This window comes from Coenobita brevimanus, chromosome 62, assembly GCF_032717465.1.
Source record: "Coenobita brevimanus isolate Jiangsu-jjx chromosome 62, ASM3271746v2, whole genome shotgun sequence".
Taxonomy (NCBI): Eukaryota; Metazoa; Arthropoda; class Malacostraca; order Decapoda; family Coenobitidae; genus Coenobita; species Coenobita brevimanus.
This window is the reverse complement of record NC_137015.1, coordinates 3,415,565-3,434,669: the sequence shown is the minus strand read 5'-3', so window position 1 is coordinate 3,434,669 and position 19,105 is coordinate 3,415,565. Positions and strand designations below refer to the sequence as shown.

At 39.4% G+C, this 19,105-nt stretch overlaps 1 protein-coding gene and 1 non-coding gene across 2 annotated transcripts; both read left to right on the top strand.

Moving 5' to 3' along the window:
- The first annotated feature begins 310 nt into the window (after positions 1–310).
- Hibch (3-hydroxyisobutyryl-CoA hydrolase) lies at positions 311–17,324 on the top strand. Its single transcript, XM_080275570.1, has 9 exons — positions 311–463; positions 2,256–2,500; positions 4,368–4,526; positions 5,275–5,448; positions 7,850–8,001; positions 8,564–8,674; positions 10,380–10,554; positions 12,419–12,587; positions 17,188–17,324. Coding segments are annotated over exons 1-8 (1,149 nt in total). The 5' UTR covers positions 311–461; the 3' UTR covers positions 12,550–12,587; positions 17,188–17,324.
- Positions 9,317–9,435, top strand: LOC145404223 (5S ribosomal RNA). Its single transcript, XR_013898153.1, has one exon. It is a non-coding gene; the product is annotated as a 5S ribosomal RNA (ribosomal RNA).
- Positions 17,325–19,105: the final 1,781 nt, after the last annotated feature.

Here is a 19,105-nt window from a genome sequence, read left to right as displayed (position 1 = left end):
TAGTATTCCCTGGTCACTGTAAACTATGAATTACACAAACTCTGCCTTCAACGACGACTTTTCTAGCGCATTTACCCCTTAATACGTGGAGGCGCCGTTTTCTCTGTCACACAGCAACACCAACTCCCTGGTGAAACGTTCGAGATTCACTATTTTGCCCTACTTAGTTGTATGTTATGGTTTCAGTCAATATTCTAATATATAATTAAGTTTATAAGTAAAGTACACTATAAAGAAGGGATAGAACGTTAATTTTTCAACATATATCTCTTACCCTTTATTTATTTGAAGAAAATTTGTGAACGCCGTGCTCACAGCTGATTAGCCCTGAAGAGATTCTTATATATTATCTCTCGCTTCACTAATCTCAAAGTATTACGTAATTGATACACCAAGATAATACAACCTAAGGCGCACAGGTTACTAGATTTTTTATTCGGATCGAGTGTAAATTATTGGGCATGTGAGTAAATCCTGTATAATTGTTGGTGGTGAATATTTGCCGGAATTGGGGTTATTTACAGAATTAATTACCGACAATGCTCGACTTAATTACTGATAACGATAACACGTGGGAAATATGTGTGCCATGCTTGCTGAGTGACATGAGTTTCGAGACGGTAGTTAACTGTATTGATTGATTTTGTTTGAGGCTTATTATATACCGCATTCTTCTGTGATAGTATATTTCGGTAGGAATTAGGTCTTTTTTTTTCTCTTTGTCTCTCTCCCAAGCTAGGCCTAGTGAAACAAACGCACAGGTATTTGTGAAGATATACATAAAGGTCATTGCCACAAACAGTTTTTCTGCTAAGTACATTTTAATTTTAATGTATATACTGTATTTCCAATGTTTTTGTGCAGTAATTCTTTTTTAGTGCAACAATGGCTTCTTTCATTGATACTCTTTGATGTTTTCCATATCTCCATTTGCATATGTCCTTTCTTATAAGTAATGGTGAATTCATCTTTCAAAAATTACAATATTCTATACCGGTACCCTCTTTCATAACGAACTAATTTGGAGGTAGTTGTGAGATTACATCCAAAAATATGTAAGTCCAAGGTTGGATGGTTATTTCTGTTTATAAACCCAGGTTCTTTATAAACCAACCTAGCTTATTAGATATACCATGGAACTGTACAATATATCAATCCTACTGAAAACCGTAGGTCATGAAACATAGTATTTGACAGCTAGTTTGCTGGTCACCTTTCTAACAGAAATCCGAAGATTTAACTTGTCTACACATGTTTTTTGTTGTAAGTCTGGTGATTCTGTACAGGCCTATTCAGTGAATTTGTTATTTTATAACAGTGATGTTTGAGAACTCTGATGGAGGGAAAATACTGTACTTCCATCCAGCTGTAAGTACAAATACTTATCCCAAATCAGCTTTTATGTTCTCCACCTTATGACTAAAACTGCAGTGGCTCATGGCTAAGCCAGTACAGTAACACAGTGTCTATATTACTTACCTTAAAATTTGTTACTGTATTTGCATTAAAAATAATGTTGAGATTACCCACCTTGAAAATACCATAGAAGTACAGTAAATGCAGATATTCCAAGGTAAAAGTTGTCACAGAAAAATATAGCAGTAACAAGGCAATCTCATGAGAAGCATAAGCAAGTTACCTTCTCATCTTTCCAGGGGTATATCTTTTAAACTCAAAACTAAAGCAACCTTAGCATTTATGGATTAAAATATTTCATTTATCATCATCCTAACCACATTTCTCAATGCAGTAATGGGGTGGGTAGTATCAAGAAATAGGAAGGGGAAAGCATCAACAGATTTCCCAAAACTGGCTATGTTTCCATTCACTGATCATGCATAAACCCCTGCTTCTCATAGTATCCTCAAAGGCATCCCCCCCCCCAGAAGCAAGCTGCTGCCTATACAATATTACGGAAAACAGGGTACTCTGCAGTAAGTCCTCTGTACATGTCAACAATGTGATGTAAAATATCAAAACTTTTTCCGTGCAACTGGTGTTGTAAGCATTACAGGTACTGGTAGCAGTGAAACTTTAATAGGCAGTGTTTTTGTAAATTACAATGGCTTAGCAACAAAGTAAACACTGAAAGCAACAACATAGAGACAACGAATTAAACACTGAAAGTGGCAGCTCACAACAAGTATTTTCTGTAAAGTACTTTGAACTTAATGGAAAAATATACTGTAATGTTGAAAAGGTGACATGTAGTAGGGACTTTGTGTGTGGTATTCCATACCTTGCTTCACTTTCAGGATGTTGTGTGCACGGGTAGTGGCGTGCAGACTGAGGGCAGGAGTGCGGCCTTTTCTTGTATCAGCTCGGCAAACCATGGCAACAGATGCATCCTCAGAGGCCATACTGGAAGAAGTAGGAGACAAGGGGGTGATCACACTCAATCGACCAAAAGCGCTAAATGCTTTCAATCATAACATGATCCGTCTTATACATCCCAAGCTTAAAGAGTGGGAGCATTCAAAGACCATGGTCATCATTAAAGGTTGGGCTTCACCGCTTTTTATTAATGTTAGATGCTAATGAAAGTGCTGAATTTAAATAATAATGACACTGACTAACATAGCCTACCTGAGCAATAAAATAACATAATGTACTATATACAGGTTATTACATTTAGTAATGCTGCTGAGTCACAGTAGATGTGAGCATATGAATTACACAAATCAGCTAATGCTTACAGTTTAGCACCTTCAATCCAGTGAGGTCTCCCCCCCCCCCCCACCTTCAAGCTACCACCAGAAAGTTGCACTCAGTGTAAGACAGAGCTGATGAAGATTACACTGTATCTAAACTGTCTGTTTCTAAAATTCTCTCTAAAACTTAATAAAATTATCAAGATAGGAAGAATAAAAGTAATCAGACACCACTGGAATGAAGGATTTTACCCCTGCCAAGCTGCAGCCCTCATGTGAGGCACAATGAAGGTCTGTACGGGCCAAACTGCAAGCTTCATATGAGCTACAATTTACATTGGTTATAAAACAATGACTCAGGGGAGGTAAACAACCCTAGAAAGAATTAGCCTGGCAGGGGTTAAGAGTGTGTGTGTGTATTTGCAAACATGCAAAACATTATTCAATGTTGGTACACATTTTTATTTTAAAATCACACAGTCAGAGCTCAGTATTAAGATTAAAAAAAAACAATTGCATATAATTCACTGTATATGTGTGTACTGTATCCATATAGAGAATACATGTCTGTCAGTATCATCTGAAGTACAATTCTTCCTTATGTGAATCTGACAAGGAATCGCCATGACAGAAACGTCTATAGGATACCACCTCTTGTGGTACTTCTTGTTCTCCCTCAAACACTCCTTTTTGTATTTTGTGTACTCTTCCACCTTTTTTACCTCTTAATGTTACCCTCTTTTGGTGTTACCCTCAACCACGTCATCAGAGACCTTCTTTGGTACTCTTACAAAAATTTCTTATTTACCAGTCTTCATTGAGTAGCATTGCTGTTTAGACAGTCAGCTCTATATTTGCCTAAACGTCTTGTGAAAGAGATAATTTCAGCATGTATAGCTTGTCACACTGAATTTTTTCCCCCCAGGCTTTACTCCCATACAAGTATCACAAGTTGCAGTTTCACACATGGATCTTATCACATTCATACCAGCCATCATACCCTGCAGAATATTGCAATGTTGACCAATTATTCTTTTTCTTGGACGTGATATTAATCTCGTTCCACATTGCCATACTGTGTATTTGTAGAGCTCCTAAGTAGCGTACAGTAGTTAATTCTGTCAAGCTCCTGAAATGTGTCTTCACCTATCAGTGTTCTAAGATCCATCTTATTTTCTCTTAATCCTTCACAGCACCATTATACAACCTATGGCACAAACAGAATTCACCCACACAAGATATTTTGCTTGTACTGTACATGGATTCACTTTCAGGTTCTTTTTCATGCATACCGGGCCTTCTCAGAGTCATTCATTGCCCTGTGTAGCTTTCTCACTTTCTGTTTGAAAACTGCCTTTAAGACTTATAAATTTGTCATATCCCTCTCCATACCACTCCTTTGTAGTACATATATACCATTTGAGCACTGAAAACATTACATTATCCTCCAAACACTGCTTTTTACTCATATTTGATTCGCCCCACTGAGCCCAGCTGTTTGCAGTATTTCCAGCCTGTTTTCAAGATCATCTATGGAGTATATATATCCTGCATTCTCATTGCTTGTTTTATTTTGTTATTCTCAGTCTTAGGCTCATATGCAGTACAGTATATATTTTTTGCAACTGCTCATAGCATGTTTAGTAATTTACAGTACCGTACTGTAGTAATTCAGAATCATCTAATGAGCACCGTTGATGGATCACATTTCTGCAGGTGCTGGTGACAAGGCATTCTGCGCAGGGGGTGACGTGCGATCTATAGTGGAGACAAAAGACGACCCCCAACCCATCGGAGAGGTGTTCTTCAGGGATGAGTATACCTTAAATTGCCTCATTGGTACACTGCACATTCCCTACATCGCCCTCATTGATGGTTAGACATTTCATAGCTTTGTTTCTGTTCTCTTTTGTTACTTTTGTTTTTATTGCAAGTCTCATTCATAACCAGTATTTTTTCTTGTAATTTTTATCTCTATGCAGATTGGCTTTGTGAATTCTCCATTAAAGGAAAACCTGTACCGTAACTAAGGCAGCTGGTCGTCTGCCCTTAAATGTACTGGACTGGCAGATTTACTTCAAGCTTTAGTTCTCCACTAAATGAAAATCTATTGTTGAAGTTGGGTGATCATACACAGTACACTTAAATGTACTATACTACGATAGCATAGCCTTAGACCCTTACACCTAGAGTTGGGTAGTATAGGACTGCCTGTTTTAGCCTTGTCGGTTGTTTAGTTTTTTTTTCATGTTTCACGCAAGTACCACATTTATTGCTCAGAGTAAATTACATGTGGGAATTACATATTACATATTTGGTAACAATTCAGTTGCATATTTATTTTACATGGATGTGTAACATGTTATGGAGCTCCGGTTTTTCAGTGACATCAGTACCATCCAAAGTTTTATCATAGAGGGCTGGGATATGTGACTGGCCATGCATAGTTGTTAATGTATAATCTTACTACCTAACTTAGCAGTTTGTTCTGTTATATTAGTCAGTGCTGTGCACATGACATTATTGTGTCTGACCCACCCTATTCATCAGTGAGAGATTGGGTTTTGATGATGATGATGATGATGCAAGAGTGTATTCCCTAACTGCTGTACCACCTCAACAGGCATTGTCATGGGTGGTGGTGTGGGTTTGTCAGTTCATGGACAGTACAGGATTGCCACTGAAAGGACAGTCTTCGCCATGCCTGAAACTGCCATTGGACTCTTCCCCGATGTTGGAGGGTCACACTTCCTTCCCAGACTCGGAGGTTCCCTTGGCATGTTCCTCGCTCTCACTGGTGGGTGCCAAAAATACTGTACTGTATTGCTTAAGACATACAGGCACTGGATTGAAAGGGTTAAGTGTGGAGCAAAATACCCTGATGCAGAAAGGTATAAAACATTAATTGTACAAAGAAAAATATTGCCCAGTTCGTTTGTTATTTTGGATAAACACTGAATATGTATATTGTATATCTTCTATGTGTTTGAAATCTTGAAAATACATATTGCACAATAGCTGCAATATATATAGTTTATACAGTAATGGTATATATTTTTTCTTAAGTGTTCAAATTATACAGTAAATAATACAGTGTAGATGAACGCCCACATAATATAACTTTGTTTCTGCACCTCCATATTGAGACACCAAATACTATAGTTGATAAAAGAGGATGGAGAATGATAGACTAACTACAAGAGTGTATGTGAGATGGAGGGGGAGAGGAGGAAGGAGAAGCAAAGGATGAGATGGAGGGATGGGGTGGAGAAATATATGTATGACAGGGGGGCATGTGAGTTGGCAGGGGGGCAACGAAATGGCAGAGGATGGGGCAACATTGAGGGGATTTTTATGTGGCCAACCCTTACGTGATTTAAATTTCTGGCAATAGAGAGATATAATTTTCTAATAATGTCAACTAAAACAGAAGCAAGTTGTTAGTAAAGAGACAAGAAAAGTGAGATGAAAACAGTGTTGTGTGATGAGCTGAATAAGTACACAGGCACCCATTGCTTGACAGTGGACCTGTTAATAATATCTCCCCAGAAGAATGTCATTTTCCCCCCCTCCTTGCCTTTTTCCAGTTAACAATGCCTAATATCATATTAACAGTGGTGAGGGGAGACAGAATTATGATAACTTTTGAAATGAAAAGTGAAAATCTGTGATTTGTGTGTAAAACAGTAGCACTGCTGGAAGTACAGTAAACTCGCCCGGAACACGTTCTTGCTGAACGCGCTTGCAATTAAACACGGTTTGTGCTGGGATATGTATAAGATAACGTAAGATTAAAGAACCATTACGAAAACTATATATTTACGCAAGAGAAGCCTTTGATAGGCCAAATCCTCGAACATCAGCTCAGCACGCACGGTTTGTTTTGATCATGTGATGTGATTCGCTGTACTGCTTTTCCTCAGTGCTGTATTTGTAAGTTGAATATTTACAGTACTGTTCTGGTAAGTTTATGTGCAAGTTAAAGTATTATTAAATAACGTTCAAGCAAGAAATAAAGTCTTATAACCAGTTTTCTGATAGGCGTCAGAATATTACCTTTTTCATTTGTTTGTTAAATATTTGCTGTACTGCTTTTCCCCAGTACTGTATTTGTAAGTTAAATATTTACTATTCTAGTATGCACTTGTAAGTTAAAGCACATAATGAAAGTTAAAGTATTAAATAAAGCCTTGTAACCAGTTATAGATTACACACGATCGGTAGGTTCCAAGACAATTCGCCATCATGTCGATTCCCCGTCAAAACATGAACGATTCCCCATCAGGATAATTCGCACCCTGTATGATTCCCTGTCATTCTGTAAATATATTAATTAATCAATATTTTTATAAATATACTTATTAATTAATCAATATTTTAATAACTATATTTCAGGGGGATCCATCAAAGTCTATGTTGTCTTGTTATTGTTGTGACGGCGAACTGGCTTGACAGCGAATAGCCCAGAAACCATTTTGCTCCCTAGACTCCCTAAACGTGGTATTTTGCAGCATTCTGCCATTGTTAATCAATATGAAGCACTTTAAGTGGTTAGAAGGTTTATTTAATGTTATAACTTACAAATACAGTACTGCACAGCAAAACTTCGACATACAAATACGTAAACACAAGGCAACATTCCGACGCCGACTGGTTTCGGCATCGGAATGTTGCCTTGTGTTTAGGTATTTGTATGTTGAAGTTTTGCTGTGCAGTACTGTATTTGTAAGTTATAACATTAAATAAACCGTCTAACCACTTAAAGTGCTTCATATTGATTAACAATGGTAGATAACAGCAAAATAACACGTTTAGGAGATCTAGGGAGCAAAATAAGGAGTAGTTAAAACTTACGTGGTTTCGTGCCGAACGCGCCACGTTAGGAACGAAACCCACGTGTTGGGGGTGAGCTTGCTGTACTGGGAAATCTGCGTGCAGGTTGGCATGGTCAGTCTTTACCATAACATTACTTTTTTATATTTTTCAATGGATTATAGTCCCCATTGAACAGGTTACAGTGTCTTTGCTTGTTGTCAAATTGTTGAACGCCATGATATTCAGCACTGTAATCACATTGTCAGGTGAAGGACTCTTGAATTAAAGAATACATTATAATGACATACTCTACTGTTTATCCTTTCTTTACGACTGGGATGCATTGTTGAGTAAATGGTTTATAATTTTCTGCCTTCTCCCAGGCCACCGTCTAAAAGGGCGAGATGTGATGAAGGCTGGTGTGGCAACGCACTTGTGTGATAGTGCACGAGTTGGGGAGCTGGAGGCAGAATTGCTTGCTTTACAGTCCTCTTACCCAGAAGATATTGCGGAGATCATAGAAAAATTCCACCAAGTACGTACTCAGTACCACATGTAGCATTTTAGGTTGTTATTACTTATAACTGTGCATCTTGTGACTTCATTCTCATATTTGTTGTTTTAGCCGTCCTGAAGTGGCACATACGGTACTGTATGTAAGGATCAGGATATGTTTCAGAAGTAATGGAGCAGCATTCCTCAAAGCTCAGCATACCTATATTTCTTTACCTTAGCTGGGCTGTGATTTTCATTCCTTTTTAGTTTATTTCATGTAGTTTATTGGTGGAAAAAGACAGTGCTGCAACTCAGTAGCTTTCCATTCACAGCACTTTGTCATAGTTTGCATTATATTGTAGTGTGAATCTGTTGTTACAGCTCAGTATTCAAGATGGAGAGATGGCAATTTTAATCCAAGTTAGAGTAAAAAGAATATTGCATTGGTCAGTCATATGGTGGAACAGACCTGCTGCCTCAGCTGAGTACCATTGCCCTTTGTGTAGAATAATTTATCTGGCAGAACTGCATATAAGAGTAAATAATCACCACAGTAGGCTAACCTAAGAAAATTACTTTATAAAAATAATTTTTATTATCAGGAGGCAACTTTCAAAAAGGATGAGCCATTCTCCCTTCAGCCTTTCCTGTCCCAAATTCAGACCTGCTTCTCTGGAGGAAGTGTGGAGGAGATCCTTGCAAATTTAGAAAAGGTAATTCTAAAACTGGTTAACACTACACCTGTCAGATGTTTCCCATTGCACAGTATATGTAGTCCAGTTCCTTAATGCAGAAATTAACAGGTAGTCTTAGTCATTCTTATACACAGCATTTCATCTTTGTAGCTAACAGTTATCATACCTCTGTCTTTCCCTTTATCTTTGACTTCAGGTATCTCAAATGCACTGTTTAGTAAAGTGTTTGTTAGCTTAATTTCCTGTGACCAAAAGACACATGCGACCAACATCCTATTTTCTCTTTTAACAAAAATGTTTGATTCTCTAGCTAGAATATCAGCTTTTTATATTCCATTTCATTATGTTTATTTTTTGTGCAAATATGAAAAATTGTCCTGAAGTTCAATATTTTAGTTATTATTTCCATGCACACACTTTAAAACACAAGTAAATATGAAAACCAGCCTGCAGTGGGTACTGACTGATGGAAAAGTAGCAGGAAAGAAACAGGTTTACCCAGTTCCTGTGGCAGTTTTGTTGGTTGGTTGTTTTTGGAGTGTGTTTTCGTTTTCACAGCCAAAGATGACATATTTTGCATAGACGATTAAGGTATGTCAGGATGTGTATATCAAAAACATTGGTTAACATACAAAACTAAGCAGGAATTATTAGATGAATTAAAATGGCCATACCACGTTGAGTACACCGCTTCCCGTCCGATCAGCGAAGTTAAGCAACGTTGGGTCTGGTTAGTACTTGGATGGGTGACCGCCTGGGAACACCAGATGCTGTTGGCATCCCTACGTGTCAAGTGGGGTTGGTGGAGGATTAGTGCCCCTCCCTGTAAAAAACAATTAACTCTAAGCCCTTGGCCACCCCGTTTGGGATACATGGCGTCTGGCAATGAATGAATGAATGAATGAATGAAAAACAGCAGCAACGGTCGTATTCCCACTGGGGCCCCTGATGGCCTGGGACTTCAGAAAATCAGAGACGAGACTGCTATTGTGTCATATCATTTAAGTTGTAGGATACTGTATGTCTGTGGCAGTACTTTACATGATAGATAAAGCTTTGGTCACCCCTTGAATTTAAGCTGTGGCATGACAGTACAAAGTGATCTCCAACCTGAGACTTCCACTTTTGTACTACTGTACCAAGATACCTCATTAAATAACCTAAATATTGAGAAAAAAAAAGTCTGTCTGTAATTGTGGAGGAATATGAGACTACTATTACTCCCAAAGAAAATTGATTGAACTATGCATAAACTAACCTTTGCAATATACAAGAGATAAAATCATCCCCCCCCCCCAAACTCTGGGCAAAGGCTTCAGGGCCTATCCTAAGGCCCAGTAGTCCTCCCACACACCTCCACATGTTACCACTTCAACGCCAACACCCACCATCCATATTGAATACATGCTAGGGCTATCTTATACAGGACTGGTGTATTGGTATTAGCAGGGATATTTTTACGACATGTTGGTGGGTCTTCTGGTAGCTCAGTAAAGTCTGCATTTATGAAATTCAAATCTTTAAATTGTTCCCTTCCCCAGCCAGGGTTCAATCCTAGGTCCATTAGAACTACAGGCAGCCTCTCTACTGATTCAGCCACCGCCTCCCTCAGCCAGTGAAATTATTCAATTATAATGAGTGGGGTATGAAGTAGGATGCAACTACATAATCTAACCCTTGTTTTTCTTTTGCCCTCAGTCACATGAATCTCTTCTCCCCTCAGGATGGGTCTGAGTGGGCCCAGAAACAGCTGGCAACTCTGGCCCGAATGTCACCCACGTCGCTGAAGGTAACACATGAACAGATAATGCGTGGTGCCAACCTCACCTTGCAGGAGTGTTTACACATGGAGCACCGCATTGTTTCTCGCATTTACAGGCACCATGACTTCAGTGAAGGTAGGAAAAACAGCAAGAGTGGGATACATGAACAGCGTTCAGGAATTTTTTCTTTATCTCTCAGTTCACTGGGTGATATAGAGTCACTGCAGATGCTGTACACTCATCTAAAGTGGTCATACTTAGCAAAATAATAGAGCCCACCTTCAGAGTTTCAAGTTTGTGTGTTCTGTTCAGCATTTTGGAGCTCTAAATATGCAATGGAAATCTATCTGTCTATCTATTCCAAGACACCTTAATCCCGTCCGGGGTGGCCACAATCAAATCGCCTCCATGTTGCCCTGTCCCCCGCATTTCACTGCCCTGCTTCCAGCTCACACCCCCCTTTCTCAAATACGTCTCCACTCCATCCCTTCATCTCATCCTTGGCCTCTCCCTCCCTCTCCCCCCTCCACCTTACTGACTCATACACTCTTCTCGTTAGTCTCTCACTCTCCATCATCTCCACATGATTTAGTGCTGCCTTCAGGCAACAGTACACAGAGTGACAAGCCAAACAGCTTGAGGGTAAATGCAGATAAAACAAAGGTGATGGTATTTAGGGTTGGTGGCAGTACTGTCAGAAAAGAGGGAGGTTGGCCATGTGCAGGTTGCCACAAAGGCATGGGAAGTAATTCCATTTTGTGCAGTGTTTGTGATGTTGGTGCATAAAAGAGGTAGTGGTATTAAAGGTAGACATTGAGATAATGCCGATTCATGTGTGCAGTGTGTCGGGTTGAGCATGTGGAGATTGTCAGGTGTGGTACGATTGATCTTGCTGGTGAGTTTCTTGAGTGTGTGGAAGAGTTTTGTTACTTAGGAGACATGTTATGTGCTGGAGATGGGGCTGCAGCTAGCTCTGTGGCTAGAGTGAGGAGTGGTTGGAAGAAGTTCAAGGAGCTGTTGCCTCTCCTGACATTGAGAGGGCTTTCCCTCTGGGCTAAGGAATCTTCAAGTGTGGCATGTGTTAAGAGTGTAATGCTGTATGGTAGTGAGACCTGGGCATTAAAGGAAGAGGATATTCGCAGGCTCAGACATACAGAAATTACAGTGGTTAAGTGGATGTGCAGTGCATCCTTGAATGTGAGGCCTGTGGGGAGCTAGGTTTACGATGGAAGAGTTAAGAGGAAGGATGGGGCTGGGGTGTATTGGTGTTGCGATGAGGACAGGTAAATCGAGATGGTTTGGGCGTGTGGAGAGATTGGGGGATGACAATTGGGTACAGGAAGTGAAAAGTGTGCATGTTGGGGGTAGGTTTGTGAGAGGCAGACTGAAAAAGACCTGGGACGAGGTCATAGAGTGTGACCTCAGAGATATAGGACTGAATGGGGATGCTGCCAGAGACGAAGCAGCACGGAGAGCCACCATTGGGTGACCAAGGCCGATGCATGGAAGCATGCTGGAGCCTTTATAAACGAAATGAAACTAAACGAAGTGGTCTCTTCAGATTAAAAAAAAAAAAAAAACAGTATATATATATATATATATATATATATATATATATATATATATATATATATTACCCAGAGTAAAGGACAATGTATGATTTAGGTTAAAGGGGCTAAAAGGGGATTGCATAAACCTGTACTGGTACAAATTATCTTATCTTGTACCTGTTCTTATTCTAGTTAGTTCTGGATAATTAAGCTCAAGAAGGACTGAAGGGAATAAAAAAGACAATTTTCATTAAGTCCTTCTCAACAGTGATGATTTATCTGTTATTCTTTACACTGTCAGATGGATTTTTTTCAGCTAAGGAAGGACCTCTCACAGTTGTAGGGTTGAATATTCTTTGGAAAGGTAGCCTAGCCTGTGAGCCCTATGCCAGTGTGTAATATACCTCTCAATTCCACATGACATTTTTCTCGATGGCTGACCCTGGCAGGAATCCGAGCTGTGTTAATCGACCGTGACAACAACCCCACTTGGAAGCCTGGAAGCCTGGCTGAGGTGACCCGAGAGGTTGTGGAGAGTTACTTCGCGCCTCTCACACATAAGCCTGAACTTGAGTTGTAGACTGAGATGAGGCACCAGATGTCACAATGAGAGACAGAGTTAGTTTTCTTTTCTTAAGGATATAACACATGGTTTGTTTTGAGAGTGGTGAAAGATTTACATTGTTTTGCTTTAACATTGTGGTAGCTTCTGTGAAGCATGTAAGTTTTTTCTCAAGTACAGTACTAAAAAAGTTTATTTTGTTCTTTAAGATTGTGTTGCTTTCTGTGCAATGTAATTTTTGCTTGCTTTGCTTTGCAGAATTAATTTTTATATTTTAATATTCCTTCCCTCCCCCCCAACAACATTTTCATTTGTTTTGAGGTGATTATTTTAGCTACACGTATTTTGCACTGTCTCATATATGAAATCATTGGTGATATATATGGACTTTAGAATTACTAACGTATTTGAGATACTGACTGGAGTAAGTCTACTAATTCCACTTTGGCCATAATTGAGTTATGTATAAAAGTACCACACAGTTCAACACATCTACAAACGGATGATGAAGTGTTTGGAGCAGAAAGCCACACTTCCTTTTTCTGCAGGTATTTCACTGCCCAGATGGCGGCTGTCATTTTATTCTACAGCATGAGAATGAGAGGGCAAAGGAAGGAGTGTGTATAGTTGTGAGTAAAAGATGGAAGAAGAGCATAAGACAGTATGGATCAGTTGGGTCAAGGATTGTGTGGGTAAAGTTGAAAGTTGGAATACAAATGTGGGGGATTGTGTGTGTGTATGCGCCAACGCAAGATCGTGCTAGAAGAGTGAGAGAAGAGTTCTGGACAAATGTGGAAGTGTGCATGGAAAAGTTTGGAAGGAATGAGAGAGTGTTTTTGATTGGTGATATGAATGGTAAAGTTGGTAATGTGAAGGTGGATGGAATAGTTGGTGAGTGGGGTGTGCCTGCTGAGATAGATGAGAATGGGAGTGCGTTAGTGGACATTTGTGCTGGGAGGGGGTTGGTGATAGCCAATACCCTCTTCAGGCATAAAATGATCCACAGGTATACATGGCGAGTGATGAGAAGGGTGGGTGGTGAACTGAGTGAAAGGAAGGCAATGATTGATTATGTGTGTGTGGATGAAAGGATGCGAAGATGTGTAAAGGATGCAAGAGTGTATAGAGGTTGGGGGAGTGGACTTTCTGACCACTACTTGGTGGTGGCCAGAATCAATGTCCAATTAGAATGGAGGAATAGAAGAAGGGAAAGACGAGAGGAAGGAGTAGTTGCAAGGAGAGTGGAAAGGTTACAAGAGGATGAGAAAAAGGCAGAGTATAAGAGAGAAGTGGAGGAACGATTGGGCAAATATGAACTGGAGCAGATGGGAGACGTGGAAGGTGTGTGTAAGATATTTACAGAAGAAATATGTGCAGCATGTGATGTGGTGTGTGGAAGGAAGAGAAGACGGAGGGGGGTGCAAGGAACAGCGTGGTGGACAGAAGAGGTGAAACAGGCTGTGGCACAAAAGAAGAAAGCATACAATGAATGGTTGAGAAATAGGGGCGTGGAAGAAGTTGAGAGGCGGAAGAGAGAGTTATATGTGGAAAGGAAGAGAGAGGTGAAGATATTAGTAAGAGAGAGTAAGAAGAGAGTGGATGAGGAATTTGGAAGGAATTTGAGTGTAAAGTGGAGGGACTGTAAGAAAATGTTCTGGAGAGAAGTGAAAAGAGTAAGACAGGGTGGAAATGAAGTTAGCAGGGGAGTGAAAGATAAAAATGGTAGATTACTAGTGGAGAAGGGAGAAAAAGTGAGCAGATGGAGAGAACACTTTAAGGAATTGTTGAACGTAGAGGATGGAAGTAATGCGAGTATAAGTGGCTGGGGAATGGCTGGGAGAAGGAGGAAGGTGAGAAGACAGGAAGAAATTAGTAGGATAGAAGTTGTGGAAGCAATGAAGAAAGTTAAATCGGGGAAAGCCCCAGGAATTGATGGAGTGTGTGGTGAAATGCTGAAGCATGGGGGAGAGATAGTAGTAGAATGGATGTGGAAGATGTGCAGATTGGCCTGGGAGGAAGGTAGAGTCCCGGAGGATTGGAAGTCAGGTATAATTATTCCCTTGTACAAAGGAAAAGGGGAAAAAGAAGTGTGTGGTAACCATAGGGGCATTTGTCTTCTTAGTATAATAGGAAAAGTGTATGGTAGGATACTTATAGACAGAGTAAGAGAAAGAACAGAGAAATTAGTTGGAGAAGAACAGGAGGCTTTAGGAAGGGAAGAGGTTGTGTAGATCAGATATTCATTCTTAGATCTTTAGTGGAAAAGTTTCTAGAGAAGGGAAAGAAGTTGTATGCGGCTTTCATGGATTTGGAGAAAGCATATGACAGGGTGGATAGACAAGGATTGTGGAAAGTGTTAAGAATATATGGAGTAGATGGGAAGTTGTTGAATGCTGTGAAGAGTATGTACGATGGTGCGAAGGCTGCAGTGCGTGTGGATGGTGAACTAAGTGAATTTTTCTCTTTGAAAGTTGGTTTGAAACAGGGATGTGTCATGTCTCCATGGTTGTTCAATCTGTACATGGATGGGGTAATAAAAGAGGTACAAGGTAGGGTAGTGGATGTTGGAGTGGCCCTGGTGAGAGAGGATAGTGTTTGGAAACTCCCTGTACTGTTGTTTGCAGATGATACTGTGTTGTTGAGTGAAGACGAAGGGGAGCTGCAAGGCTTGGTGGATGAGTTTGAGAGAGTGTGTAAGAAACGGAACCTAAAGGTGAATGTAGGGAAGAGTAAAGTGATGGTCTTTGAGAGAGGTGAAGTCAGTGAATGTACAGCGAGGTTGGATGGTGAGGAATTGGAAAATGTGAGTACGTTTAAGTATTTGGGTAGTGTGATGAGTAAGGATGGAGGTTTGGAGGGTGAAGTGCTTGAAAGGGTACAGCAGGGAAGAAAGGTTGCTGGTTCCTTGAAAGCAGTGATAGGAAACAGGGAAGTGAGCATGGAAGTAAAAAAGTTACTACATGACAGTATTGTGATACCAACTCTAACGTACGGAAGTGAAGCTTGGACATTGTTGGAAGGACACAAGTCAAGAGTGAGAGCAGTGGAAATGAGTTATTTAAGAGGAGCCTGTGGAGTCACGTGGAGAGACAGGCTGACGAATGAGGATATAAAGGAACGTTGTGGTGTGGATGTGGATGTGATAGGAAGCGTTGTGAGGAACACACTGAGGTGGTTTGGCCATGTGGAGAGGATGGAGGGTGAAAGACTGACAAAGAGAGTGTATGTGAGTGAGGTGGAGGGTGGAAGAGGGAGGGGGAGACCGAGGATGAGATGGAGGGATGGGGTGGAGAGGTATATGAGAGAGGGGGGTGTGAGTTGGGAGCAGGGCAGTGAAATGGCGGGGGACAGGGCGACTTGGAGGCGATTTGTTTGTGGCCACCCCAAACGGGATTGAGGCGTCAGGCAATAGATAGATAGATAGATAGATTACTTTATGAATGTGCTCTGAAGTGTGTTAAACTGATTATACTTTTCTGGTGTGGGTAGGAAGAATGTTGAGTACAGTATGGTATTAGAATGGTTAGGAATAATGTCTTGTGTATATAATTTAGTTGGTGGGATTATAGTTGTGCATTAACATGAGAATGTGCACTAAAGCAAGACCAAATCCCGAAGTAAAACATCCATAGCCAGCCAGAGTATGGTCATTTGCTTCATGCGACTGGAGAAAAACACAGTTAACAGTATTACCATCGAAATGCTCTTGCTAATATTACTGTGAATACTACAGCCTGAAAGTAGATGCATCAGGCAGTTTAAAAAAAATACAATTATATATTTGATAGTTACAGCTTTACAGTACAGTCTGCCATTTTGAATGTTGCAAAACTTTAACTACATTTTTCTGTTTCTTGTAGACTTCTTCCACAAGGCATCTCCTTTATATTATTAGTGAAGATACCAGACTTGATTTTATGTAGATATGCTTGTCATACCACCAATGTGTTCGCAATCACAATTTGTTTTCAGTATCATCTGTCTCCATAGTACCATCTCACTGTATCCCTGTCATGATCAGGAGCATATGTATGATTTATTTTCTTTTATTTTTTTTTAAGAATATCATATGCAGTATCATTATTATGCCTTGTAAGCATGTTGTGCTGTGTAATTAATACTGTCAGTAGTTGAGAGCAAATAAAAAAATATATATCAGTGCAATAGTCACTTGAGGATGCATGCACTAACCAGTAATTGCCACTTTTAGTTTCACTTGTTTTTGCAAGGTATACAGTATTTCGTAAATGTAAAACTGATGGAAAATTAGACTGTACTGTGTAGTATGTTTTAATAAAGGTTACTGTTATGGATAAGATACTGACTAAATATATGAAAAAAATATTTTGAATGATTACCCGGTATATATTATTTTATGTCAAGTATATATTATTTTATGACAAGTATATATTTTTAATGTGTTTGTGTGTATTATTGAACTGTATAGGACTTCTCAGACACTTATTATTATGTGCCTAAAGTTCAGTACTTATTAGTTTTTCTGTTATGCTCTCCTGTTTCTGGATCCTACCCACCTGCTAGTGAAAAAGTAAGTTTATGGTGACGATGATTAATAATGATGACAGTGATGATGATGATGATGATGCCAGTTACTCCTTGGATTCCTGTAAGTAAGAAGTCCCATTCTGCCCACAGGTGTGCGTGCAGTGCTGATTGACAAGCATAACAGTCCACAGTGGAACCCAAGGAGCCTGGCGGAGGTGACACCAGAGATTGTTCAGAGTTATTTTTCACCCTTGGAAAATGGACAAGAGCTCATCCTCTAGTGGACTTATACTCTAATTTACCTCACCATTCATTAGTATACTATCCTTTGCTCTCTTAACTCCCTTAGCACTCATTATTTTATACCACTGTTTCTTGACCATCATCTTTTAGCAGTGACTTCTTTCATGGCATTATTTGTTTCATAATTAAATGACATATAGTTCCATATTCCTCAGTCACATTATATATTATTCTTAACCTATCTTTTAATCCCTTAACCACCTGAGTCCAGGTGGCATCATTTTTAGTTTACTTTTACTGCTAAATGACATTTGGTGCAGAAGTCTCATATTGAAGGGAATTACTGAGACTGTATCCCAACCCCTCCAGTGTGAAAATCTATTCTCAGATGAACTGAATTGTCAGATGGTAAAAATAACATTAAAAGACATCCATGGTGTCAGTGAGTCAATGCATCTCAACCATTTGGCTGTGTGGAGTTTCCCTTTGGTGGGGATAACCAGAGTAAAACCTGTGAATGTGACCACTGCAGTCAAATACCTCCGCAAGATCATTAACCCTGTGTCTAGATGAAGCTTTCAGGATAAAACACCATAATCTTATGCTAAATAGAAAAAGAAAAATCTGAATCTCTTTTGCAGTAGTTCAGCATCTTCACTTATTGCAGTACTAATCTCTTGCGGTTTACTGGAGATTGGTAACCATACTAATTTTAGAGACAAGTTGCTGTCCCCACCCTCCCATTTGACAGTTCTAGTTTAAATTATTACCACACCTTTATATTATTATGCGGGATTCAATTTTATTCTTCCCTTCACCTGTGTACAGAAATTTTGACAAAACTCAGGTTTAGGATAGATAGCTGCACTAGAGAATGATATGGAAAAATCCAGAAGATAATATTCTTTGCATATGTGTTCATCTAGTGATAAGTGTACAGTATATACAGTACTGGTTAAGGAAGGTAGACTAGATGACTAGTCATGGACAAAGTAGGCAGGTACTAACAATATAGTATACTAATTCATGTTTTAAAATTTAGCTTTAATTTACCAGCAACTTGTGTACAGGTCACTGACTGTGAACTGATTTCTTTAATGCTAAAAATTAAATGAAATTCTGTAATAAAATATTTTTGTACACATTTGTTGTTACTTATTGCCCTTTGACAATGTGCATGGAGAGACAGAAATATAATGACTAGATTTTCAAATTAATTAGGCAATAATAATGAAAGTATATATGAGGGAGGGGGGAGTGAGTTGGGGGGACAGAGCAACTTGGATGCGTTTTGTCTGCAGCCACCCTTTGCGGGTTAGGGCGTCGGGCTATAGATAGATAGATAGATATTATCTGGAACCCCATACAGTGTACTGTACATGATGCTTAACAGTTATTGTACTTAGCTCCTTCCATACGATGACAATTATATTCCTGCTACTACAAACTAAATTTAACATAACTGGAGACACTTCTTGGAACTGGAGGGGGTGGATAAAGTTTTAATCCATGACATGAATAGCAATAAGGGATTTGAGGGCAGTTATGAGAATACGAAAATGTGAGAGCAAAGAAAGCATTACATGACAGTACAATACAGTATAATTAAATCCAAAATGCTTGTTTCCAAAGGCCTCATGGAAAGCTGGATATTTTCAAAACTAGAATCATAATGATAAGTATGAAAAAGTTGTAAATAAATACCCTACAGTCCACACCAGGCTTGTATTTCCCTCGGGTAAAGAAATTCCCAACACCTAAGCAATATATTTTGTTTATTACTCCATACTATCCTCCTCTGTGTTATTTAAACCATTCTAATGTT